Source organism: Lemur catta, chromosome 15, assembly GCF_020740605.2.
Source record: "Lemur catta isolate mLemCat1 chromosome 15, mLemCat1.pri, whole genome shotgun sequence".
Lineage (NCBI taxonomy): Eukaryota > Metazoa > Chordata > Mammalia > Primates > Lemuridae > Lemur > Lemur catta.
In genome coordinates this window covers 55,540,203-55,567,074 of record NC_059142.1, presented here as the reverse complement: position 1 = coordinate 55,567,074, position 26,872 = coordinate 55,540,203, and the positions used below count along the sequence as shown (strand labels likewise).

The following is a 26,872-nucleotide window of genomic DNA, read 5'->3' as shown; positions in this document are numbered from 1 at the left end:
GGTGCACATAAGACGGTAAGAACCACGCTTTCTAATACTATTTATTATCACAATAAATACTTCACAGCAAACGACTGCATGAAAAATGTGGGCTACAGAGCACCATGTATGAAATGATCCCACGTACGTAAAACTGTAAACGTATATCCACACGGTGACAGACAGGCATGCACATTGGGGGTCCACAGTGATCACCAAAGTGGGCTGGTGGAAAATGATTTCCTGTATTTTTTACAATACGCATTCATGATTTTTACAAAATCACCAAAGCTATTAACTTTTTCATTTAAAAATCACAAAATTATTTTTGAATAGAGACTTTCAGTCATTTGGCACACCTTGGCCTTCTCTCCAAAACAGCACAAATGCCGCCACCAAGAGGAAGCCCGTCTCCCGGACGCCCCTGCTCCCCGCCCCTCCCCGGCCACTGCCTGGTGCGAGGTGGAACCCAAGAACCCGGCAGGTGCTGGGGGCCAAGGACGCCGCCCCCGGCCCAGGCTGGAAACCCTGTCCTTCCTTACGTGTCTGTCCCTCCAGAAGGCTCTCTCCACACCTCTCTTCCAAAAGGGTTCATGCCAGGGGACAGCAGGGAGCTACTTTTCCAATTGTCCCACAGGGAGCCGGTGAGTCCCACCTGTGAGTCCACACACGGCTTCCTTCTCCTCCCCCAGGGCCACCGGCTCAGGCTGTTCTCAGCCTGCCAGGCCAGCGTGTCTGTCGGGCGGCATCCGGCATCGAATCACAGTGATGAGAACCTTCCGGGACACCCTTCCTTCGCATGATGCCCGTGGCGGCTCCGTTAAGCCTTCAACAGGGCGACCTTGTGTTCCAGAACAGAGTCTTCGCTGATGTTGTAGGGCTGGGTCCCTGGCTCCTGCCCCAGGTATTTCTCTGCAGGAAACACAAGTTGTTCCAGCGCTGAAACGGCGAGGTGAGGACGGGGCCGTACTCGGAAAGGGGTTAGGCTGGCATCTCAGGGACCGGGCACACCGCAAGGTGGCGGGGCTCACCCAGGCCGGCATCCCTAACTGCGAAAGGTCTCACCTAAGTCTCTCCCAGCACGCCACTACTATCTAGGTGACTGCTAATCCCCTCACTGCTCCGGGACGTTCCACCCTGCGGCCAGGCCCGCCTGTCTGTCCCTCTCCCGCACTGAGCTGTGCCTAGCAACAGCCGGGGTGAGCCCAGGCGCAAGAGAGATCTTTACGAAATTTTAGAAACTAACAAAACTAACCTACAGTAGCAGAAATCAGCATGGTGGTTCCTCGGGGGGGGGGGGGGGCAGCGAGGGAAATTTCTAGAATGATCTTGCTTGGTCTTGACTTGTGGATACCAGATGCATCTACCTCTCTGAACTCAAGCTGCACATTTAAGCTCCTCTCTTCTTAATGTATTTAAACTTTACCTCGAACACACACCCCCCCAATAAAAAACAGGTCCCAGAGAAGGAAGGGGCCTCCACGACCACGAGCCCCCCGCCCCGCCCCCTCCACTGGCCCTCCCTCTCACCGCAGTTGAGACGTTCGGCTGAGGCCTGGGGAAGATGGGGGCGGGGCAGCACCTGGCCTGCAAGCCCACGGCAGACACCCTGCACCTCTGGCCGCCTGCGATCACTTCCTCTCCCTGTCCCAGAGTCACAGGCTCTGGAGACACGGCCCTGCTCTGGCCTCATCCCCTGGGGTGTGGGCACAGCCGCCTGTCTCAGCTGTCCAGAGGGTCCCCAACCGCACCCACCTGCTTCCTCCAGGGTGGAGAAGTGCTGGAACCCCTTCAGGTCAGCGGACAGCAGGACACGGAGAACGGGGACCTGAGGGACAGACAGACTTTAACCCAGGGCAGGGACACTCCTCTGTGACACACGGGGCAGGCGGCCTGCGTGGACACTCCGTCTTAGCATTCCCTGGAAAGGAGCACTTTCACATCCACGGGGAAGTGGTGAGAATCCCTGCCCCAGGGGATGCTGCCAGAGGAGCATGTTTCTAAAGGGATCGTCTCCAAAGACCACGAAGACACGTGCACTGTGAACACGACACGGGATGAAAGGTGATGAGCAACACCCTGGACACCCCGAGTCTGAAGCCAGCCTGCCACCCTCGCTGTGTGACCCTGGGCAGGTCACTCAGCCTCTCTGGGCCTCGGTGACTGCGTCTGGACAGGGGAATGAGGAGACTGTGGGCCTCGCAGGCTGGTTTGAGAAGGAATGACACCCAGTGCCCGCTGTGCTGGGTTCGAGTGGCATCCTGTTTCACGGCTAGTTCACAAACGTCTCCTCCACAGGCCTGGGGGACACGCCGACGTACCCCACAGCACCGGCCGGGGCTTCTGAGAGCTGAAGAACCGATTCCAACACACCCCATCCGTGACCTTCACCTGTGCCCTGCCAGGACAGTGTCCGCAGAAACCTGTCCTCTTCAGCCTTCCGAAGCCCCAACACGTCTCTGCACACAATTCTACACTTACGTGTGTTTTGCTTCCTAAACCACAGCTCCCGAGAACAGGGACCAGCTCTCACTCATCCTGTGTCCCCGGCACCGAGTACGGCGTGGCAGAGGACCTGGATTGGCATCGACCACCAGGGAAATGAGGCCACACACGTGACCCCTTGAAGGGCAGGGGGCTGCCGCTCCCCATTTGACAGGATGGGGGGACAGAAGGTCAGACGGGTATGGACACCGGGCAGATGAGAGCCAGAGCCAGAGCCAGCAGAGGGGCTGGGCAGTCCATCCTCGGGCAGCGTCACGGCCCAGGAATGTGGGCCGGCGGGGAGGCCGCTCGGCGGTGCTGACAGGCTCCCCTACCTGCAGGCCGACGAAGACCAGGCTGGCGCCCTGCTTGTGGAAGTCTTGCAGGAGCTCGCCGAGCCCCAACACCACGGTGTAGTCGACGCTGCTGACGTGCGTGCAATCCAGGACCAGGGACCGTGGCGGGGACGCTGGGGAGACAGGCCCGAGCCGGTCACGCCAGGCAAAGCAGCCCGATGCACTGGCCAGGGCCAGAGTGAGGCCAACAAGTGCTCCCTGGACAATGGCTGTTTGGGGACGGCAGCCACTGCTTCCTTCCCAGAACTAGAGGCACCTGGGCGCCCCATGGGCTCCCCAGGAGGAACAGGACCTCGGAGGAGCAAGGTGTGGGAACTGCCACCCCGGATGCAGCACCGAGCAGAGCGGGTGTTAGGCCAGGGGGACGCCCCGTGCACTCAGACACCCCGAATCCTCCTGGCTGGGGTGCAGAAGGCGGGTGGGGAGCTCAGGTGATCTCGGCTCCGTCTCGGCCCAGCGCACGTACCTTCCAGGGCCCGGCTCAGGATGGCCTCCCGCAGGGCCTCAACCGCGGGGAAGTGCAGGCCGCTGGCCGGCTGCAGGACGACAACTGGCCCCTCGGACACCTGGGGGAAGCGAGTGGCTGCTGGACGCAGGTCCGACAGGGTGGCCTCTGCCAGGTGTGGCCCGTCCCAGGCAGGAAGCCCCGACCCAGGCCCCCCACACTGGAGGGGACGGGGAGGGGGAGCTGGCAGGAGCCCCCACGGCCCGTGGGCAGTGCGGTGAGCGCTGTGGTCTGTAACCGGAGGGTGTGCCTGCCTGCCAGTGAGCGGTCACCTTCAGCAGCACCATGGCCACGGTCACTGTGTGAGCTCGCCACCCGAGGGGGTAGTGCTGAGCAGCGAGGCGTCCTGCCCATGGGCGCTTCCCCTGCCCCGAGGCCGGCGGGTACCTGGGTCTCGGGCCGGGCCACGGCGTGCAGGAGCAGGAGCAGGGACACCAGCGCGCCGGCCAGGATGCCGTACTGCACCTCCCAGAAGCACAGCAGGAACGTCACGCACAGCGGCAGCAGGTCCAGCCCTAGGAGAGGGTGCGGCTGAGGAGCCTGCCCTCCTCCGTGAGGCCCCCACTCAGCCTGGCACCCGAGAGGATGCTTGTGGCCTCTCCCACGCTGAGCAGGACACTCACGGACCCAGAGTGGCCCCCAGGGGGACCCGTTCTGGGGATTTGAGGACGGCAGCGGCCAAAGAGGCCACGCCGTGGGGATGGGGGCTGTGGCTCAAGGTCAAATCCCCTCCCCGTCTTCGCTGAGCCACGGTCAAGACCTGCCGGGACAGGAGGGGAGCACAGCAGAGGCTCGTCGGCACCAGAGGAGGAGGGGCCGGGCACAGAGCCAGCCTGAGAAGTCGGGTGGAGGGTCACGTGAGCCCTGGGGACTCCCGGCCAAGGAGGAGGTGTCCCGGGGCAAAGTGCTGGGTTTGGGGGTCGGCCCCGGGTGAGTCCACCCAACACACGCGACTTGGACATCCCCACCCTCCCTGAGCCTCGGCTTCCATCGGTGGCAACTGTTACTCGGCACAAGGGCACGGCGATGCTTCAGGACTGTTCTAAGGATCAGATGCAACAATATACCAAGGGCCTTCCACCTGGCACCTCGCCAGGGCTGACCAAAAAATGCCAGATAAGCTACATAAATCCTTTCAGTGCTGCTCTGATACACAAAACAAAACGAAACTTGTTACATTAAAGGCACAGCCAGTTCAAGAAACCCTGTGGCCAGTGGAGCAAGGTCAGCGGATATGCTGGACCCTACCGGTCCCCCGGGAAGTCCCCCCACCCCAACTGGGCCAGCCAGGGGCGGGCGGGTGGGGACAGGTAGGGCCGCCCCACACTGCAGCTGCGTCAGGACCCTGCGGAGCCGCACAGCAGCCTTTCAGGAAGGAGGAGCTCCAGCTGGGCCCAGCAGCCATGACCTGCCGGCCACGGGGCCACCTCCACCTCCTGGCCTTTCACTCCTCTGTCCTGGGAGCACCTAAGTTCCCAGTGCCAGCTCCCAGCTGGGGAGCGTCAGGGACAACCCCGTGTTCACAGGTGCCGCACCACAGCCCCCCATGCCAGGGACGGGACACACGTACTCTTAACGCGCCAGAGCGTCCGGAAGATCTTGGCGTCAAACAGCGGGGCCACGGCCATGATGATGACCGCGGCCAGCGCGGCCTTGGGGATGTAGTAGAACTGGGAGGTCAGGTAGTCCAGGGACAGCAACACCAGCGCTCCTGTGGGCAGGGGGCACCGGTGACCTGGGGTCAGGGTCCTGCCCAGCAAGCAGCCCCCCTTGCCTGGGACAGGGCGGGTGGCGGGATGAGCACCACGGCCCCAGTCCCCGTGTGGCTCCAGGGGACATGGCCCACTGAGCAGGGCCGTCTCTAGCTATCGGCATCCCCCCCCACTCTCACTGCCCTGGGCACAGGGGGGAGAAGAGGGGGGCTCACCTGTCACCAACCCCCCTGCTGGGGTGCACACCCCGGACTGGGCGTTCACCGCCGTCCTGGAAGGCAACGACAGACTGAATCACCGGGGGCCGGGAGGGGGAAGGGCAGCCTTTGTCCACGCAGCCGCGGCTGATCTCCCAGGGTGGCTCTGAGCGGGGCCTGGGAAGCGGGTGGGGGTGGCGGCGCCGAGGCCGGGCGACTTAGGGCACAGCCACAGGCAGCTGTGCTCACTCCGTCCTGTTGTGTCTTCAGACGATCTGTACCTCTCACTGACCATAAGGACACAAACCAGAAAGTACCAGGCCTTCGAGATTTCCACCCACTTTGTCTTCTTCCCCATCCGGTGGGGCCACCCCGAGCAGGGCCAGGGTCCTTGGCTCTGGGGACCAGGCCCGGCTGGGCGAGGCCTGTTCTTCTCCTTTAAGCCACGGTCACCTCCACCCTGCTATCCTGACCCAGAGGGGCCCTGGGGCTGGACCTCTTCAGGGCAGAGCCACCATCCTTCCTGTCCCAGGTCCCGTCAGGAATGAGCCCTGGCATCAAGGGGAACTCTCTAGGGCTGACCTGCGGTGCCATCTGTCAGCGTGCAGGAGCTGGGGACCCTGGAGGACAGCGGCTCCCAGCCCTGTCCCAGCCACTCAGCAGCGGACAGAGGGATGACAGACACCCCCAACCAGGACAGCAGCAAACAGCCGCTGCACCAGGGTGAAGGGCCTCCCCCAGGCGCAGAGGAGGGACACGGTCACTCACCGTCCAAAGCTGCCAGTGATCGGGTAGGACGAGACGAGGGAGCCCAGCACGTTGGTGAGGCCTGGGAGGAAGCGGAGGGTTTGTGAGGAGGGAAAAGAGATGGCAGCCGGGAGATGGACACCGGGAAGGAACAGGAGGGCAGAGCTGGAGGTATCCCCCACCAGGGGCCCGAACCTGGGGCTCGCCCTTTCAGGGAACGGGGACTTTGTGACTTTGCCGAGTTTGCCAAGACAGATTCTGGCTGTCAGAGACACCTGACCCCGGCCTCTCCTGTGTAACAAGATGTGTCTTTCCCATCCCGCCTCCCCGGAGGGGGTGACGGCTGAGCACCCCTAAGACAAACCCAACATGCTCAGGAGGTCGGCGGCCGGCCACAGTTCCCCACCAGCTCCTTCCAAACCCCCCACTCCATCCCGTGAGCTGAGGCCACGGCAGGGCTGGCAAGCCGTGTGCCCAGAGGGTGCCGCTGGCTCCGCCGGACGACGGACACAGCATCTGTCCCACCCAGGGACTGTCTCAAAGACCCCACCATGGCGACCACCCTCCGCAACAGGGCTCCCGGGTTCAAGGCCTGCTCTCCAGCCCCTCCCAGGTCTTGCAACCCAGCTCCAGTCCCTGAGAGAGAAGGGCCCGGGACAGGAAGTGCAGACACTGTGGGGCGGCGACTGCAGGCTGCACACGGTCACCCTCACTTGTTAGCAGCTGCAGGTCAGAGACCCAACCCCGTGAGCAGCTGCCGACCGGGGACGACCCCTCCTGCTCAGCACCCCATGGGTTCATGCGAGCCTCTCGCTGCGCAGCTGCAGAAAACCGCGTGGCCCGTCTCAGGTCAAGGAATCCCACAACCGCCTTCCACAACCTGAGCGTCGTGGCCTCCACTTTACAGCCTCCCCCGTCTGGGCCGTGTCCGGAACTCACTGTCCCGGCACGATAGTTTTGTGCTGTTGTTGAAGCAACGGAGTGGGCTGGGTACGTGGGGAGTCTGTGGGTTTTCTCTGCCTGAGGGTGTGTGACTCCTGGGAAGCCCAGTTCCACCCATCACCCGGGCAACGCCCCGTTCCCCACCAGCTCACGCAGGAGCACGGGCACTGCCCCTCCGTGGTCCCGCCTGGGACCCCCTCACGCTTTGCCATCCGTAAGGAGCCAAGTGGCTTGAGTCCAAAACTCTCACGAAGGTGTCCGGGTGTTGCTGGCGGACACCTCCGTGGGAAGGAACCCGGCAGTGCTGACTGGGTTGGACCTGTGCCCGCCTCATGAGGGGCCGGAAGGAAAGGAAGGTCTGGGACCCCCAGTATGTTCAAAACAGCAAAAATAACTGAATTTAAGAGACATGCGGTGCTCTCCAAATACACCACCAGAGAAGCCAGTTCATGAGGACTGAAGGAAGGAGAATAACACGTGAAACCCGGCACGACCCCCACCAGTCGGGCAACTCGGGGTCCACCTGAGTCCTCACGCGTCTACGCCCTGGCCTGGAGGGGCCCACAGGGCGGGGTAGGGGCCCCATCAGGAGACTCCACTGAGCTTTCCCCTGGCCACATTCTTCAGATCTTTGACCCCTGGCCCCGGAAGCTCCCTCCCCGAGATGGAACATTCCAGGTGTTCCTCAGTAGAGACCAAGGCTACGGCCCCCAGGGTCTGGTCCACAGCAAGTGCTCAGGAAGTGGCAGTCAGAAGGGACAACAGACGTCAGCTCCCTGTTCCTGGGGAACTAAACTGAACTACGTGGAGGCCGGGGAACGAGTCCGTGCCAACACCTCCAAAGGGCCCAACCGCGGACCTCTGCCCCTGGCGGTTTACCCCGACCATCAGACATCACGATGCCCCACACAGCTCAGTCGGACACAGGGGGGAGGCCCAGGCCCGCAGCTGGAGTCTTACCAATGGCCAGCAGCTCCTGGTTGGCGTCCACGCGGTAATTATTCTGAGACGCTGGAGAGAACGAATGGTAAAGACACGGTTTAAACGGCGTCCGCTGGCCCTCGTTCGTGAAACGAGAGCAGGTTATGAATTTCTACACAGCACTAAGTTCCGTAAACACGCGTGTGCACGTGCACATCACGGAAGGCGGGGAGAGGCAGAATGAGGTGTCTGCAGCAGTTAACCGGGTGAGCAAAGGGCCCACGGGGGACCCATGTCCCCTTCACTCACCTCCGCACTTGCGACACTTTCTACAACAAATATACACAGTGACTGCTTTTATAACGAGAGAAACGTTTTCCACTAAAAGCCTGGCTGATGACAAGCTGAGATGACTAGAAGTCAAGACGAAGCCATCCCAGGAGCAGGGACCTCAGGGGAGGCCACAGCGCGGGCAGGCACTGGCAGACTTTTCCCGCCAAGGACCAGAAAGTGAGTATTTTAGGCTCTGCCGGCCCCACGGGCTGTCATGGCTGCAAAGCTCTGGCTGTCGTACCACGAAAGCAGCCGCAGATGATACGTTCCCCAATGAGAACGACGTGTTCCAGCAAATTTTATTTGTGAACACTGAGATTCAGATTTCATATACAATTCATGTGTCACAAATTATTATTCTTCTTTTGACTTTTTCCAACCATTTAAAAACGTGAAAGTCGTTCTTGGGCCACTGGCCACACAAAGCAAGCAGCAGGCGGAAGTCTGCCAACCCCTGATGTAAGAGAGTGACCAGCTCTACAGATGTGGCCGGGAGGTCGGGTTACTTCAAAAGAAAATGGAATGTGTCTGTCCCAGCTACTCAGGAGGCTGAGGGAGTTCAAGTCCAGCCTGGGCAACACATCAAGACCCTATCTCTAAAAAAACAAAAAAAAAAAAAGTTTTCTAAGTAGCAGACAAGAAGAGTAAAGCCGTAAGATGTAGAACTGAAGGAAACACCTACATTTCTTCTTGCGACAAAAAGATACATACTCAGGAAAGCAATAACTGAGCAAGACAGACATAGCCGTGTATGGAACGAACTGAACTGCAGTGTGATTTTGAGCAGTTGCTGGAATTTGGAAAACCCTCTTGAATTGACATTAGTTAAGAGTCTCCTTTGAATGGGGTGAAGGTTAGGGCCCTGGAACTTTGGAGGAGGGACTTATCCCAGCACAGCCTGGGCTGGGCAGTAAACACCCCTTACGGAATCACAGTAACAGTCACTGTTAACTGGGTTTTAACCTTTAGCATCTACATAAAGGCAAGGAGGACCTCATTACGGTTATAGGTTGGCATGACAGTGGCGTCCACACTGACAATCCCAAGTGGGGAGCACCACGACCCCAGTGGGACAGGGCAGGGCAGGAGGATTTAAGAGCTTAGGACGGAGGGCATCAAGAGTTGCCAAAGGAGAAGCAGATATTTAAGTGGGTCGGTGACCCCTGCCTCCCCAAAAGCACATTGTTGCGTTTGTAGGAATTTTGTGAGCCTGTTATTAAACCCAGCACTTATTATCAATTAGATTAAAACTTTTAATTAAACAAATTACATTAGAAAAGAAGACAATACTTGAACCTTGTCACTTCCTAACTTATCTGACGTCTTACTACAGCTGGCGAGGTTATTACACCCAACACACCTACAGGGCGAGGTGCCACACGGCGGGGCTGACACGCACCCGCCCCAGCACGGGTCACGGTCAGCCTGCGTCGGCTGCGGTGGGAGCAGGTTTTGTTCCACAGAGCGCAGGCCGTTCAAACGTTCACCAGCACACGGGTTTTCACTGTAAATCCCTCTTTGCTGTATGTACGTGTGTGTGTATGTGTGTGTGTGTGTACACACATGAGCGTGTGTGACCTGGATAAAAATTCACCTTTCTCAAATTAGAGCGATAAACGCGAGCAGGAAAGCAGGAAAGCCAAGCCAGGCAGGTGAGCCTCGCAACGGGACTGCCCGGGGTGTGGGTGGCGGGCATCTTACCAAAGGCCTTGGCCACCGCGATGCTCTCCAGGAGGCCCATCAGGGGCACCACAGCCAGCCCTGCCCCCATGTCCTGAGAGGAGAGAGGGGCGGTGAGTGGCCTACCCAGCTGGACAGGAGAGGACGGGGCTGACCGGCAGGGACCCGCCAGGGCGGGCTCCCACCCTTCTCCACATCTGCCAGAAGCCCGTGCGCCTGCAGGGGCGTGAGCTTCCACAGGCAAGCACCACGTCCTCGTCGCAAAAGGACCAAGGTGCCGAGAGGAACACGGCAAACTTATCCTTGGCCAGTGTCCGAAATGGGAGAAACAGCCCTGGGCTCAAGGCAGAAGCACAAACGGGATGTCCCTGGAGGCCGTGCCCAATCTGGGATTCTCTTGGAACTGAGCGCTCAGCAGTCCTAACTGAGCTCAGACCTCCCGTCCCTGGGCAGACACGTCACGGACGTGCAACCAGGCCAGGGGCGGTCCTGGTGCCTGTCTCGGCCCACCTGCACCATCTTGGTGAAGGAGATCGTCCCGTTGGCGGTGGTCACTGAGAAGGGAGGGGTCCGGACTGGAGGGAGCCCCTCGGCCGTCTCCCCGGTGAGAACGAACGGCTGGCATCCAGTCACCTCGAAGGAGTACGCAACCAGAGCCGCGAAGGACACCACAAGGGCGTTGCGGGCTAGGAGAGAAAGAGACGCTGCAGCGAAACCTGCTCCCGGCGAGCACAAGGACGCACCTCCGCACCCGGGTAGCTGGGGCAGACACGCCTCAGGCGCAGACGACGTCCGCCCCAGCCACGACCCCTCACTCTGCCCCCTGGAAACACAGCGCAGACACAAGGTCCGTGTGGCAGGTGTGAGCAGGCAGCTCTGTGGAGCATGCATGACGTGGGGACAGCGGAGCGGCAGGACACAGACCGGTGCACACGCCTCCTGCCGCCCATGCCCCCAGGGACACACAGACCACATGCACAGCGGCAAAGACACCCAGAAATCGGATGCCCAGGGCACTTCCACTTTGAAGCAAGATGGAGGAAGAGACCAGTTATCCACCTGCCTAAAACTACTAAAAACTGGACAAAATACGAAACGATGATTTTCAAGGTACTGCCGTCAGCCGTGACAGACACAGGAAACAATCGAGGTTGAGTCCGTAAAGGCCTCTGCAGAGTCCCCAGGGCCTGGTGTGTGGCAGGTGAACCCCTGGCAGAGTTCAGGGGTCGCTCTGGGTTGAGGGGAGAACACTGGGGGTCCGTGGAGGCCGGGGCCTGGGGCTGACAGGGAGGTTCACGGGAGAGTTCCAGAGCCCTGCAGGGGGTGCCCCGGGTGCGTAGACCAGGGCAAGGCTGTGCGGAAACCACCCAAACCGCCTGGGAGTGGACGACCCCAGGGACTCACACCAGCCAGAGCGAGAAAACCGCAGAATTCACGGGGCGTCGGGACTCAGTAGAGTTTTACCTTGGCAGTGGGTAAGATTAACCCTAGACCTGTGGCTAGCAATTTCTTTCCATAAAGGGCTTGATCGTAAATGCTTTTCATTTTGCGGCCACAGTCTCTGCTGCAACTCCTCAGCTCTGCTGTTACTGCACAAGAGCAGCCGTGGACACTGCAGAAACGCGAGTTCAGTAGAACTACACTTGCAAAACCAAGCGGTGGGCCTGCGTGGGCCTGTTCTGGAATGAAAACTGCTCTGGCCCAGCCGCAAAGCTTAACAGCAAGACCCGAAGTGATTGAACTGTCCTAAGTAACCCAACCGTAGCCCAAACAAAGCTCCAGGAGATTCACAGAATGCAGAGACATCCTGCAGCCAACGTGAAACTCACAAAACCTGGCACCCCACTTGAGCAGAAACTGCGAGGTGTGCAAAGACGCAGGAAAATGTGACCCATAACACGGAGAAAAATCAACTGGGGAAAAACTGACCCTAAAGTGACATAGTTGAAGATGACAGAGTTAAAACACAGGAAGCTAAAATAGCAATTGTCATGAAATTCCACATATTTGAAAAGATAGAAGAAAGAATAAGCCTATTGAGCAGAGATGTGGGAGATACATTTAAAAGGACCCAAAGAAATAACAACACCCTCCAGGACACGGCCTCTCCAGCAAAGAACCCTCTGGCCCAGCATGTCAGCAGCCCCGAGGTTGAGAAACCTGGTCTACCGGCAGGCTCTTGGGAGAGAAAACAAATTCCACCAAGACCAGCCGCGTCTGTTTTAACCACACGCTTGTCAGCGGTAGCTAAACTGCAGCTTCAGGCATGGAGGCTGCAGGCTGAGCCACAGGTAACCACAGGGAGCCTGAGAAAGGCTGTGGTACACACTGCACGGTGACAGGCGCAGTGCGGCCATCGGTGCATTAAGTGGCCATCCCTGGGGAGGCAGCAGCCTCTCCCCAGTGCGTCCAGGACGGGCCCGGTCCCCGTAGCTGAGCAGCGATCACAGACGCCAGAAGAGGAAGGCGCCGCCAACGCTGTGGGCTGGACGCCGTGAGAGGCCGTGCGCCGCAGGGTGTTCCGCAGCATCCCTGGCCTCTGCCCGCCCGCTGCCAGTAAGGCCTCTCCCAGTAGCATCAACCAAGCATCTCCTAGAATTGCCAAACGTTGCAGGGGCAGAATCACCTCTGGCTGAGAACTGCCGCTGCAGACAGCGTTCTGAGCTCTGGATGTGATCAGAACCACCTACTGAGTTTTAAATATGCCAGCGTCCAAGTCATGCCCGCACGGAGGATGTGAGAACCTCTGCAGATGTGACTCAGGGTTCCCTGGGTGCCCAGGCTGCACACGTCTGTGGGGCCCTCACCTGTCGTGGCAGCCCAAACCAGCCCGCGGCTGAGCCACACGCCGGCAGGCATCTCGGGGTGTGCGGGAGGCACGTGGTCCCGCATGAGCTTCAGCACCAGCAGCAGCAGCATGCACACCAGCCCCAGCATGGCGTCCCCCAGCCTGCAGGGAGACAGAGGAGCGTCACCACCCAGGCCTGCCCACGACTCGCACTGACTCAAGCCTCCCGGCCTCCGGCTGCTGCTTCTGCTGGAAGCCTTTCTCCCCCAACTGTCTTTGCGTTTTCTCCTAAGCAATCTACCATTCCACTTCAAAACTGTACCCCAAATTCAGTAAGCACGCAGGCCTGTGCAGGACCGGGCGTGAGAGGCCAGTCACGATGGCGGCGGGGCCACCCTTTCATATTTCAGTCCCACAGCTTTCTGGGACTCAGGTCTGCGGAACTGGATCTGGGGACTGACCACAGGGCATGGAGATTGCAGCCGGTGTACTGTAGGTCCTCGTCTGTTCTAGAAGGCTCTGGCCTTTGCACTCGGTAAGGCCCCTTCACCTCTGACTCCAGTGCCACTCTCTGACCGGTCAGGCTCCACTCCCACTGGCCCCCAGGAGGCCCCTGCCCGCTGCCACATCTGGGAGGGCAGGAAAGCTCTGGCTTCCAGCTGGGTTCAGCTGCTGGGGAACCTCAGCAGCTGATCAGAGGACAGAAGACAAGGGTCCAGGACCCCCCACGCCAGGCCCTGGCACCAGGCAGCCATCTCTACAGCTCCCCCAAACCATCTCCTCCCCGGTCCCTTGCAGCCGCAGAGGGGAGAGCCGTCCTGGCTGCCGCTGGGCTTGTCTCTACTGAAACCACCTGTGGGAAGTGCCGCCGTGGGACCCTCTCCCCAGCGCCGCCTGGATCTCTTCGTCTCTGTCACTACTCCACCCGCCGTCCCTCATCCCTTCCCTTCGGCACCTGCGTTCTGTTGGTGTCACCTTCCCTACACCCTGGGTTCTCTTCCTGGATAAACTACAAGCCCACAAGAGAGGGAGAGAGAGACACTCCCTGCCTTTTCTTTTTTTTTTTTTTTTGAGACAGAGTCTCGCTGTGTAGCCCGGGCTAGAGTGAGTGCCGTGGCGTCAGCCTAGCTCACAGCAACCTCAAACTCCTGGGCTTAAGCAATCCTCCTGCCTCAGCCTCCCCAGTAGCTGGGACTACAGGCATATGCCACCATGCCCGGCTAACTTTTTTTTATATATATATATTTTTAGTTGACCAGATAATTTCTATTTTTAGTAGAGACGAGGTCTCGCTCTTGCTGAGGCTGATCTCGAACTCCTGACCTCAAGCAATCCACCCACCTTGGCCTCCCAGAGTGCTAGGATTACAGGCGTGAGCCACCGCGCCCGGCCTACCTTGCCTTTTCTTTGCAGGGTCTCTCCTCCTTCCTGCCACCCAACAAAGCTCTGTGGCATGCGCCACGCTGCCGGCTCTCAGGCTCAAACTATGGGCTTCTCGCTAAAACGCTGACCGATTCAGCAGGTCTAGGGCCTGGCCTGAGAGTCTGCATTTCTAACCAGCTCCGAGGTGCTGCTGCTGCCCTGGGGACCCCTGTCACCAGTGAGGCCCCTGGAGGAATAAATGCCACTAGGGGTGGGCAAGGAGGGGGAGCTGGGCGAGGAGTATGGAGGGAAGAGCTTTCTTACATGGGGCAAGAAACAAAGCCAAATACCTGGTCTCTCCGATGCTGAGGAAGGTGTGATACACTTGCAGGAAAAACTGCCTGGGGATGTTCTGCAGTCCCAGGAGGTTCTGTGCAAACAGAGAGCTGGTCAGATCACCAGCCCGGACCCAAGGAACTTTGCCCCCACCTCCCCTCGGTCCCTCCCGCCAGGGGAGGAGGAGAATCGGCATCCACCTGGGCCCGGGATGGGCAGGATCCCCGGTCCCCAGGCCCTGCCAGGGGCACAGCTCAGGGCTCTCAGGGGACCACCTGCCCTCTCCCAAGCCCCCCAGGACAGGAGATCAAAGAGACAGCACTTCACAACCTTTGGGTCAATGATGTGTTTCTTTGAGTTACTTTCAAGCCTGAGAAAAAAGCACTCTGTGTGATCCCAAAGCCGGGAGACCGGTTCTGCAGCTCCATGGTCGGGGTCCTGGGAGCAGGCACCTGCACCGACCACTCCCCGGCCTGCCTCCATTGGCTCGAGGCCGCATCCATCACCTAGCGGCCCGCCCCCATCATGCACACACTTGCTGCCATTGGCTCAAGGCCACGTCTGTCCCTCGACTGCCGGCCCGGCTCTACCCCCTGCCGGAAGGAAACAATCACAACCTGAGTGCAGGGGCTGGGGATCCCGGCCGAGGGGGTGGGGCTCTTCCTCGTGCTTTAAGCTCTTTCTGTCTCTCGGGAGCTAGCAGGGAGTGTTAGGTATCAGCAGGGAAGTCGAGGCCAGACTCCCAGGGTGACACATGGGGCTGGGGACCAGGCTGCCAAGCGCGAATGCATACAGGCGCCCTCTACTCTCAGTAGGGCCCTACAAAAGAACATCCCTGACACTGAAAATGAAGGATGTTTCCAGAAGAAAGGACGGACCACCCCAGAGACAGCATCTTCCAAGCTTACCCAGGCGTGTGTGCACGTAGTACACAAGACACATTCACCCTCACCTAAGTTATTTCCTCTCTAAGATGAAGATGACGACAGACCTGCCTCCCAGGGGTGCGGCGAGAATTAGGCACACGGACTGTGTCACCCAGTGCCTGGCGCACAGAGTGCTAAGTATGTCCGCTGCTTTGTTTCCACAATCTCCCCTCCTGGATTTTCCACGGGGCCTCTCCAGCAGCAGGGTGTCCCCGAGTCCGCCATCTGGGCCCCACGGCCCATGTGTGGAACTGAGCTCGCTCCCATTCCACACACACCCAGCGAGCGCGCCCTCCTCCGCACCGGGCAGCCACGGCGGGAGCACAGTCCCTGCCTTGGAGGAACTCAGGGCCCAGTAAAGAGACGATAAATTACATGCTTAACTCAGGGTCATTGACTTTAGGACTTATAGATGTTGTAAACAGAAACACAAAAAACATGGCATTTAAAAAATATCAAACAGATGTTGAAAGAAGCACAAAAACAAACTCATCCAGCTAAATTAGTGTGCGGAAATAATTGCTGTTGGAAGTGCAGCAGTGTGCTTGTGACCTGTGACCGGCGAGGCCTGCGGGTGTGCCCAGCACAGGCAGCTGCCCAGGAGCCAGCCAGGCCCACGGCACCAACACCGCATGAGCCAGCCGCCAGACGAGGTCACCAGTTCCTCAAGTCACTTGCTGCAAAATCTGACCATCACTCAGCATCCCCCCAGGAGGGTCATTTTTTTAATGCGGGACCCATGAGAGAACTGCGTGCTTCTTGACCCACCAAGAACAGACAAGCTCAAACAGCAAGATGGCTGCTTGCCACAAATATCAGGACTGGCCTTGGTCCTGCTCCCAGGTACCCCTGTGCCAACTAGCAGTGGCCAGAGGGCAGTGCTCTGGGTGGACACTGTGCCTACCTTGATCTGTCCAAAGGCAATGGTGACAGTAGCAGCAGAGGTGAATCCTTTAATGACAGGGCAGGAAATGAAGTCCAGCAGGAACCCTGGCCAACCGAGAGAGAATGGGGAGCTGGTTCTAGCTCCGTCTGGCCCCAGAGGACGAGGGTGGAGATGTGGGCTGGGAGAGATGGCAGGGGAGGGACTGGGGAGCTAAGGACTGGTGAGTTACACACCCTGTTCGGGCTGTTTTTGGAGAGCAAGTCTAGTGTCTGAGGCCCTGGGTATTTCTCCAGTGTCCTGGCCTCCCAGCAGAATAGAGTAGGACCGGGGACCGAGGGCCTCACCCCCCTCAACACACACACAGTTAGTCCTTGGGACTCAAGCAAGGAAATGCTGAGGTCAAGGGCATCCCAAGAGGTAGCTGCCTTAGTACCCCGGGAGAAGCAGAACCGGAGCCGGTCCCGCCCGTGGCAGGAAGGCAGAGTCTTACCCAAACGCAGGAACCCCATGACCAGCTGGATACAGCCGGACAGGAAGGCCAGCAGGACAGCATAGGCAGGCTCGTGGAAAGTGTAGAAGGAGACCAGGAGGGACATGATGGCTGTGGGGCCCAGAGTCACATCCCGAGAGGTGCCCAGGAAGAAATACACGAAGCATCCCATGAAGGCAGAGTACAAGCCGTACTGTTGGGGAGAGACGGCCATGAGCACCCAGGAGGCCTGAGGCCCGTCCACACGCGGTCCTGGTGTGCACGTCCAGGCACAGAGACCTCTGGGTGTTGACTGTGCCCTGGGCACACCTGCACATGCAGGCAGGGACTGCCACCGCCCTCTGTTATCCCCTGAGGACCTGCAGTGATTAGGACTTAGCAGCAACCAAATGGGGCCTCGGGGTGCTGACGGCCAGACAGAGTGGGGGGGGCTGGTGCTGCCTGCGGGGAGCACAGAGGCTTGTGTGCCGTCTGGGTCTGTGCAAGCCACCATGAGTCATCTCTCTGGACAACCCAGAACTAGCTTGGTGCCTGTCTGTGACGTGCAGGCAGAGGAGTGTGTCACATGTCACAGACTGTAAAGCAAAGGTTTCTTAGGGCCCCTTGGGTTGGAAGCCTGGGAAGGCTGCAGTCTGGAACTGACACCACGTATTTCCACCTGCTTCTGCGCAGGTGCTGAGGCCTGAGTGGGACCAGGCTGTGGGGAGATGTGGCTGGCAGCAGGGACAGACACCTCACCTGGGGCGGGAGTCCAGCCACTTCAGCATAGGCCAGAGCCTGGGGAATGACTGTGAGCCCAACCGAGAGTCCAGCTATGACGTCCATCTTCAGCCACTGCATGGAGTAGTCGGGCAGCCACGCCAGGATGGGCAGCCACCTCTGCACAGCCCCGGGGGAGCAGCAGCCAGTGTTCGGGGTCATGCCCGGGCTGCAGGACCCGGCCTGACCCAGAGCCTTCATGAAGGAGGGCATCCCTAGGGTGGGGCTGGGGGTGTGAGCAACACAGACCAGCGGTCAGGCTCTGGGCTTCGAGGACCCAGCAATACTGGCCACGTCCGGGGCATCAGGGACACTTTTTTCTCCCTTCTGAAGGGGGTCTGAGCCAGAGGGATTAGATCCCCGGCGGCCATGCTGGTCTGAGAGAGGAAGCCAACACCATGCAGAGGGGTCTGGGCCACCAGGCCCCTCACCACGCAGTCTCCCTGCATCCCTCCTGCCCACCTCCAGGTGCCTTCTCTCCCTCCCTCAACTCTGGCAGATGAGAATCTAAACGATTTCCTAATGAAAAGTCTAAAGACTAATTAGACTGTCTTCCCTAGAGAACGTTTCCCTTTCTCTCCCCTCCCCGGGGAATGTGGGGTGCAGCGCAGAGAGAGGCAGGGTCTACGTGCACTCTGCGCAGCGCCCGGCGGGTGGGGGGCCGGCGGGGCGGGGGGACCATTGGGGCGGGGGCTGGGAGGTCTTGGGGACTCCGAGGATTTCCAAGTGCGCAGCATGGCCCGCGCCACCCACTATGGCGGGCTGCAGTGCTCGGGGGCGTCCCCAACTGAGGCCACGCCTAACTCAGCCCCCCACCTGTGGCATTCACAGACCAGGGATTCTAGTCGGTTCTGAGACTACGTCAGAGGGGCCTGCGTGAATTCAAGGTGCGCAGCATCCTCTGGGGTCCGGCGCCCCTGCGCGCAGAGCCCACCCAGGCCGCCCCTCCCCCCGCCCCTGCGCCTGTCCCTCCCTCTGCCCCGTCCCGACCCCTGTCCCGGACAGGCTGAGCAGCTCTGGACAAAATCCACCTCCCCACCCCACGACGCCTGCCCCGATCCTGGGGTCCAGGGCGGGGACCCCGCACCGGCTGACGGTCCACGACCCGTGGGCTCCCAGCACGGCCGAGGGGGGAACCCGGGCGGGACGCGGTGGAAATCCCCGCGGCAGGCGCCCGCACTCTCGGACCCCGGCGACCCTGGCGTGTGCCGGCCGCCCCCCGCCCCAGGCCTCGCTCGCCGCCCCCCACGGGCCGCGGACTCACCCGCCGCGCGCAGCAGTCGGGGTCGCCCGGCTTCGCCGCAGCTGGGACCGCAGGACTCTCGGGGGGTGGAACGGGGCGGGCGCCTGGGGAGCACGTGACCGAGGGGCGGGGCGGGGCCAAGCCCGGGTGGGCGGGGCCAAGCCCGGGTGGGCGGGGCGGGGCCGAGCCGACTCGGAGCCCGAGCGGTGCTCTAGCCCGAGCCAGAGTCGGAGCCGAAGCCTCCGCCGCCATGCGCCGTCCCGGGCCCGCCTGCTGCGCGCTGCTTCTCGCCCTGGGGCTGTGCCGGGCGCGGCCCCGGAACGTGCTGCTGATCCTCGGTGAGTGCAGCTCCCTGGGCACGCTGTCCCACGGCCACCTGCTGCTGCCCCCGGAGTGGCCGCTCGCCCCCCCAGCGGCAGTGCCGACCCGGTGCCCCGCCTCGGCGGCCCCGCTGCGGTCCCTCCCGTCTCCCCTGCTGCCCCGCACCTCCGTGTGTCCCTCCGAGCGGCCGGTTTGAGGGGTCGCCCGCATTCAGCGCTGCACCCCTGCCCACCGTGTCCGGAGCCTGGGGCGGCTTCGCCGAGCACGGGGCGCAGGTCCCAGAAGGGGCGCCAGGCGAGGGGCTGCTGCCCAGGGCCCCAGAGACGCGGGCAGGGGACCCTCTGGCTCTCCCCGCCCACCCGCTGCCCCCCATAAGTTTGACCCAACTTTCTCAGACCTCAGAGCCTGGGGCTCAGCTCTCTTCTGTCCGAAGGGCACAGCCCCCACTGCGCCCCCACTGCCCGCGCAGCCTCTCGGCCAACCCCATCCCCTCGGGAGCCCACGTTCCTCCAGCACGTGCTGCTCACAAGACTTCCTGTTTGGGTGCCAGGGCCGGTGACAGGCGATAAGGCCTCAGATTCTTTCCCCTTCTGAGGTCTGGCCCCCTGCCAGCCCCGCTCTTTCTGATTCACTCTGCGGTCTCCGGGCTGGAGATTGGCTCATGGTAACATAAACGGCTCTCCCTCCCGTCGACTCACCTCCCAGGGCCACTCGCAGAGGATCTGCTCCGGGATGCAGGTCCTGCCAGGACTGGGGTCAGCGCTGCATCCTTTGGGATCCCAAGTGATCCAGCCCAGGGGTGAGGTCTTGTCTTAGCTCAGGTTGCCATAGCAAAGTACTACGGATAGGGTGGCCTTAACAGCAGACATTTATTTCTCACGGCTCTGGAGGCTGCAGGTGTGACATCAGAGTGCCAGCGTGGTCGGGTTGTGACGAATGCTTGCTGCCTGGCTTACAGGTGGCCACCTTCTCACTGTGCCTCACATGGGCAAGGGGTCTCTCTTCCTTTTCTTTAAGAGCACAGTCCTATTAGATTAGGGCCTGCTGATGATCTCATTTAACCTTAATTAAAGACTGCCACAGATACAGTCACATTGGGGTTAGGGCTTCAGTGTGGGAATTTGGGGAGGACACAATTCAGTCCGTAGCCAAGTGCAGAGATGCTCCAAGTGAGTTTGGAGAAGGGCAGCTTCTGCTCCTGGCCTGCAGGCAGGACGCACTCCCAGCGTCACGCCCCAGCACCCTACCGTCCCTCCTTCTGGTCCCACAGGGTAGAGGATGGTGGTCCAGCTGGAGGCCAGCCACAGCCACCCCTCTGTTCAAGGACCGCATTGCCTCTGAGGGAGCCGAGGAAAGTGTTGCCCTGGGGGTTCCCACCAGCTTCTTCCGGGGTGCCCCTGGAGTGCCCCACAGCAGCGGGAAGAAGCTTGCTGTAGCTGTAGGAGCTCAAAGCCTGTCTCTGCTGCCTGCTCCCCAGCTGTGTGGCCCTGAGGGCTGCATCTCACTTCTCTGGATTTGCTTCGTGTAGGGTGAAGGGGTTGACAATCTGCAGGGTCACTGGGCCTCTGGGGCTGGGTGCTGAGCAGCAGTGAGAGGTGGTGGTGGGATGTGCATGCACAGATCCTCAGACGCGCCCTGGGCATGGTGCTCCTGGCCCCTGCCTCTGCCGCTTCCACAGAGCCCAGGATTGCCCAGAGTGCACTCACAGCGCCCAGGATTGCCCAGAGTGCGCTGTGTCTGTGCACTCAGCCCCTGCCTGCTAACGTGCCTGCTCATGTAACATGCCCAGCTGGGTGGCATGCCTGCTGGATGTCAAGGTTACTGGGGTAGCATGCCTGCTGGGTGCCATGCCTGCCCAGGTATCATACCCACCTGGTTATCATGCCAGCTGGGCATCATGCCCACCTGCTAACATGCCCTCTGGGTATCATAGCTGCCTGATACACCCACTCAGCTGTCAAGCCCGCTGGGTACTGAACCATGCTTTCTGGGCACCATGCCCATCTGGGTATCTTGCCCTCCTGGCGTCACCAGCCTGAGGCTTTGCAGCGCAATGCCAGGCCCCTTCACTCCCACGTGCTATTCCTCCTGACCCCAGCCCACCATGTCCTCCCTGTCTCCCACCTTCCCCAGCGGATGATGGAGGCTTTGAGAGCGGCGCGTACAACAACAGCGCCATCTCCACCCCTCACCTGGATGCCTTGGCCCGCCGCAGCCTCATCTTCCGAAACGCCTTCACCTCCGTCAGCAGCTGCTCTCCCAGCCGCGCCAGCTTGCTTACCGGCCTGCCCCAGGTGGGTTGGCAGGGGGGCGGGAGGAGGGGATGGGGGGGAGCGTGGGTTGCTTCCACCTTTGGCTGTTGTGAACAGCGCCACTATTAATGTGGGTGTGTGAGGGCACTTCCCCTTGAAGTGTGAGCCGATGGTATTACCCCACTGTGAGCAAGTGTGTGTCCGCGAGAGGCTGACACTGGGAGAAGCCTCAGGGGGGAGAGCGTGCACAGATGCGCACAGGCCTCCTGGAAGGTTCCCCCAGGACTGTGAGCCGCTGGCGTCTGGGCATGGGCTGCAGCGGTCTGGGGGGGCCTTTCCTTTTCACGGACGGCAGTCTGAGTTTTTAACACGCACGGTGATTTCTTTTGCCATGTCAAGTAACTAGATAATACAAAGGCGCCTGGCTGTCTTTCTCTCTACGACGTGTGATCCTAGTGGAAAAGTTGGGAAGTGCAGATACCCAAGAACGCCAGAGCCACCGAGCGAGCGGCTGGCCTGTGTTCCTCCGCATCCTTTTCTTTCCCACCCATGTCCTCTTTTCTCGGGAGGGACCTGTGGGCCTTCGGGCTAGGAGTGGAGAGGGAGAAAGTCTCCATGGTGCGGCCGTGGGAGGGCGAAGTTGGGACCCCTGGAGGGCTGCGGCCGGGCCTCATGAGTCTTTGCCGTCTTTGCTGGCAGCACCAGAACGGGATGTACGGGCTGCACCAGGATGTGCACCACTTCAGCTCCTTCGACAAGGTGCGGAGCCTGCCGCAGCTGCTCAGTCAGGCCGGCGTGCGCACAGGTGAGGCGCTTCAAGCCAGGTGCAGGGTGAGATGAGGGGTTGAGGCCAGGGTCTGGGAGGCCGGGTGCCTTGTCCCAAGCCACCCTCAGCCCACCCGGAGTGCTCATCCTAAAGGACTGGGCCTGGGCTTCCTGGCTGGGCTGTGGGTCCAGGAGAGCGGAGGGCCTGGGCGCTTAGGGGCGGAGAGGGGAACAGAGGGAGTGGGAGGCCGAGGGGCTCTGGACAGGCGTCTACCCCGCCCAGGCATCATCGGGAAGAAGCACGTGGGACCCGAGGTGGTGTACCCCTTTGACTTCGCCTACACGGAGGAGAATGGCTCCGTCCTCCAGGTGGGGCGGAACATCACTCGGATTAAGCTGCTAGTCCGGAAGTTCCTGCAGACCCAGGGCGACAGGTACGCCTCAGGGCACCTGCCCCTGCCCCTCACTCACACGGCCAGACCTCCCTGCTGTTAGCCTGAGGCTTGTGTCGCAGAGTCTTCAGTTGGGATTCGTGGTGGGGGGAGAGAAGGTTCCAGATACACAAGGAAGAAGGGATATGGGGACACAGGCTGTTAGGGCTGCAGGGAGACTCTCAGATATAGGGGAGCGAGCAAAGCCAGGAGGGGTGTCTCTGCCTAGAGCCGGGGTTCCCGGGGTGGAGAGTCAAGGTACTGCCCAGGTGGTGTGTTGGCCCCTCCCCCCACGTGCAGGCCCTTCTTCCTCTACGTCGCTTTCCACGACCCCCACCGCTGCGGGCACTCCCAGCCCCAGTACGGAGCCTTCTGCGAGAAGTTTGGCAATGGGGAGAGCGGCATGGGGCGCATCCCAGACTGGACCCCCCAGACCTACAACCCTCAGGACGTGCTGGTAGGAGGGCCCTCACCATGTTTCCCAGGTGCCCACCAGCCCTAAGTCCAGGCACCTGTACCCACTGTGGGCTTGCAGCCCTCGCCCAGGGGATGGGCGGTCAGCATGCCAGGAGAGACCCTCTGGCTGAATTGGGCCCAGGCCCCCATCTGTGGGGTGCAGACAACCCCAGAAGTATGGGGTGATGCTGCCAATGGGAGTTGTTCTGGGCTGACCATTCACAGGCAGAAGGTTCTGGACCCTGGGGAAAAGGCTAGCATCTCCACCCCCTCCCCCATCTACCTGTTCCAAGCTTGGCTCTGCCTCCAGGTGCCTTACTTTGTCCCTGACACCCCAGCGGCCCGAGCCGACCTGGCAGCTCAGTACACCACCATCGGCCGGATGGACCAAGGTGGGCCCACGGGCTGGGCGGTGGGGTATGCCAAGGCTTCCGTTCCTCATCCTGGGCCGGGCGCTTCTCAGACGATCGGGCTCGGCCCGGGGGGTCCCACTAGCAGCACAGTGTGATCAGGTCTTGCTGTAGAGCCCTGGGGCTGGGCTGGGCAGAGACCACATTCAGAGGAGCCGGGCGTGGGCTGGACTTGGGACCCACTCCTGGGCTGCCATGATGTGGAACTGCCCCTGGGCTGGCTCCTTTGGGTGCCCAGAGATTGGGCAAACACTCCAAATACTTTTCCAGCGGTGAATCTGGATTAGATGTGGGGTTTTGGAGTTCCCTAGGTTACGCAGTGTAGAACTTGGCAGGAGTCATTAGTGTTTTTTGCCTGCTGTAACAAAGAACCCTAAACTGGATGGCTTAAAATTGCAAAAATTTGGGCCAGGTGCAGTGGCTCACGCCTATAATCCTAGCTCTCTGGGAGATTGAGTCAGGAGGATTGCTTGAGGCCACGAGTTTGAGACCAGCCTGAGCAAGAGCGAGACCCCGTCTCTACTAAAAACAGAAAAATTAGCTGGGTGTGAAGGCCACGCCTATAGTCCCAGTTACTCAGGAGGCTGAGGCAGGAGGATCACTTGAGCCAAGGAGTTGGAGGTTGCAGTGAGCTGTGATGACATAACTGCCCTCTATGCCGGGGGACAGAGCAAGACTCTGTCTCAAAAAAAAAAAAAAAAAGCAAAACACTACAGAAATTTGTTCACTCACCATTCTGGCGGCCGGAAGTCTGAGATCAGGGTGTCGGCAGGGCTGTCCCCCTGGAGGCCTAGGGGAGGCTCCCACCTTCCCTCTTCTAGCTTCTGGGGTGCTGGGTGAGGGGCCCGGCTGGTGGGAGGACCCGCGGGGTGTTTTAGAGTCCGGCGGCCGCGTGAGGAGGTGGTGAGTCTGTGCCCGTGCCCCCCGCTGTTGTGTCTGTGGCTGAGCCCGGCTCCCCCACCCCCGCCCGCAGGGATCGGACTTGTGCTCCAGGAGCTGCGTGGAGCAGGTGTCCTGAATGACACCCTGGTGATCTTCACGTCTGACAACGGAATCCCCTTCCCCAGCGGCAGGACCAACCTGTACTGGCCGGGCACCGCCGAACCTTTGCTGGTGTCATCCCCGGAGCACCCACAACGCTGGGGCCAGGTCAGCGAGGCCTACGTGAGCCTGCTAGGTACGGCTCTGTCTGTCTCATGCGGGGGACGGGGCGGGAGTGAACCTTTGACCTCACAGCAGTCGTTGCTCTGTGCCAGTTACTGAATGTGGTTCTCACACCACCTGGGTGAGGACGGGACAGACACTCCCATCCTACAGGTGGAAAGGATGAAGTTCAGAGGTGAAATAAGCTGCCCAGGGCCACACAGGTGTCAGCACCAGCTAGGATTCTGGCCTGGCTCTCGCGGTCTCACTGCTCTCCAAACCGTGGCCTTTTCTAGTAGCCCACACGTGAGCACCAGGGTCCCCTGCAATGCTCGTTAGTACCCACATGGCACCCCCAGACTGAGTCGGTGGGCCTGGGGTGGGGCTCGAGAATTTGCATGTCTGACTAGTTCCCCGGTGACAGGACACTGTGGCCCCAGGGACCCTCTTTGAGAATCGCTGCTCCCTGTCATACCTGCCCGGGGACCTGAGCGACTTGTGACCCTGCTCATGTCCACAGAGGCCTGGGGATGTCCAGTCCGCCATTATAGATGAACCTGCAGGTGTGGGAAGACTCTGAGGGGCCCGGGGTAAGCCCCTTGGCCCAGGGCGTAAGGCACCGCCCCTGCCCACTGCCAGGCAGGGTGGGCTCAGGGTAGCAGTGCACTCGGGCCCCTGCAGCTCAGGGCCCACCCACATTTCTCTGTTTGGCCCCAAACCGTGAGCCAAGAGTACTGTGGCCTCACCACAGAGCAGGGACAGATGAGGCTTCCCTACATAGGGCACTTCCTTTCTGGTCCCTAGGGTTTAAGAAGGGTCCTAGATATCACCATGTCAGGGCCTCTTGCTATACCTTTAAAGGCATCGTGGCCCAGAGAGACAGTGTAGCCGTGGGAGGCGCTACACCTCCTTCTTAGGGATTTGACCTCCCAAGGTGGCTGCCAGCTTCCCGGAGCGGCTCAGGCTCCTGGGTCCTAGGGCCGCTGCGCTGAGCCACCACTTGCTCTGCAGACCTCGCGCCCACCGTCTTGGATTGGTTCTCCATCCCCTACCCCAGCTATGCCATCTTTGGCTCGAAGACCGTCCGGCTCACTGGCCGGTCCCTCCTGCCAGCGCTGGAGGTCGAGCCCCTTTGGACCACCGTCTTCGGCAGCCAGAGCCACCACGAGGTCACCATGTCCTACCCCATGCGCTCCGTGCACCACCAGAACTTCCGCCTCGTGCACAACCTCAGCTTCCGGATGCCCTTCCCTATCGACCAGGACTTCTACGTCTCGCCCACCTTCCAGGACCTCCTGAACCGCACCACGGCCGGGCAGCCCACGGGCTGGTACAAGGACCTGCACCACTACTACTACCGGGCGCGCTGGGAGCTCTATGACCAGAGCTGGGACCCCCACGAGACCCAGAACCTGGCTGGCGACCCGCGCTTCGCCCAGGTGCTCGAAACGCTTCAGGCCCAGCTGGCCAAGTGGCAGTGGGAGACCCAGGACCCTTGGGTGTGCGCCCCTGACGGTGTCTTGGAGGAGAAGCTCTCGCCCCAGTGCCGGCCGCTCCACAACGAGCTGTGACAGCCCCTGGAGGCACCTGCCCTACCTGTCCCAGACATGTTCCTGCCGCTAGCCTGCCGGCCTCCTCAACTGGTGGTGGAGGGGACCAGCCTGGGGACGATGACGCTGGCCCTTCCAAGATGCTGGTGTCATTCCTTCCTCTGCCTGGAGGGAAGACCAGGCGTGTGCCCCAGCCCATCCCCCCAGGAGTGCTGCCACCATAGTAGGGGACACCACTGTCCTTGTGTCTGTGTCCTGGCATAGGAATTCTAGGGGGGCCCTGGGGACAGAGTGGGACACAACGAGGGAGTCTGTTTTCTGGGTTGGTTTGGGGACCTGCAGGGGGAGGGACTTGAAACCCTTTTCAGTCTTTGGAGCCCTTCTCCTGTGAGGAGGTAGGGGCTTCTGTGCCACGAGGGCGTGGGTGGCCGGTGGGTCCAAACCACACTCCACGCGGCAACGTGGCATCTGGCTCTTACCAAGCTGTGGTCTGGAGAAAGCCTTTGAGCAACCTGGGGCTGGTTTCTGTCTCCTTTGTTTTGCCCCAGGGTCAGGTATGGCCCAGGAGGGCGTCTGCTGACAGGCGGCTCCCTGCGTGCCCGGCCTGAGCCGGTGGTCTTTCTGGGCAAACTTGTTCTTTCTGAGCATGTCCAAAGACGAAGGTGTGCAGTGCCCCCGTCCTCTGGCTTGGGCTGGTTCTCCTTGGATGGCACCAGCGTTGCGTGGAGAATGTGCCGGACCTGTCCTGCCTCCACCCTGGGAAACCTGGCAGATGAGGGCTCCCCTCCCCTCCCCCGCCATCGACTGCATACTGGGGGTGGGAGTTGGGGTGGGGGGAGAGCCACAGAGTATTGTAAAACTTTTTTGTTTAGTAAAATATACAGAAGTTCACTTTTGA

The 26,872-nt window shown here is 60.7% G+C and overlaps 2 protein-coding genes across 5 annotated transcripts; one reads left to right on the top strand and one right to left on the bottom strand.

Annotated features, from left to right (window-relative positions):
* Positions 1-23: 23 nt before the first annotated feature.
* Positions 24-18,737, bottom strand: SLC26A11 (solute carrier family 26 member 11). The gene is made up of 17 exons (XM_045525786.1): positions 18,668-18,737; positions 17,383-17,629; positions 16,645-16,837; positions 16,173-16,258; positions 14,357-14,436; positions 12,664-12,806; positions 10,367-10,542; positions 9,878-9,950; positions 7,883-7,933; positions 6,002-6,062; positions 5,252-5,307; positions 4,895-5,035; positions 3,712-3,839; positions 3,286-3,385; positions 2,799-2,932; positions 1,735-1,807; positions 24-891 (listed from the first exon to the last, which is right to left on the bottom strand). Exons 2-17 carry the CDS (start codon positions 17,614-17,616, stop codon positions 800-802), a joined length of 1,821 nt encoding a protein of 606 aa, XP_045381742.1. The 5' UTR covers positions 17,617-17,629; positions 18,668-18,737; the 3' UTR covers positions 24-799.
* An 88-nt stretch (positions 18,738-18,825) lies between these two features.
* SGSH (N-sulfoglucosamine sulfohydrolase) lies at positions 18,826-26,865 on the top strand. 4 transcript variants are annotated; one of them, XM_045525781.1, is made up of 8 exons: positions 18,826-18,984; positions 21,101-21,261; positions 21,919-22,024; positions 22,268-22,418; positions 22,716-22,872; positions 23,182-23,263; positions 24,255-24,458; positions 25,436-26,865. In XM_045525781.1, exons 1-8 carry the CDS (start codon positions 18,897-18,899, stop codon positions 25,993-25,995), a joined length of 1,509 nt encoding a protein of 502 aa, XP_045381737.1. In that variant the 5' UTR covers positions 18,826-18,896; the 3' UTR covers positions 25,996-26,865. The 4 variants fall into 4 exon arrangements, with proteins under 4 accessions (XP_045381737.1, XP_045381738.1, XP_045381739.1 ...); XM_045525782.1 differs by having other exon boundaries at positions 18,839-18,984; positions 24,255-24,430; XM_045525783.1 differs by having other exon boundaries at positions 18,839-18,984; positions 25,482-26,865.
* Positions 26,866-26,872: the final 7 nt, after the last annotated feature.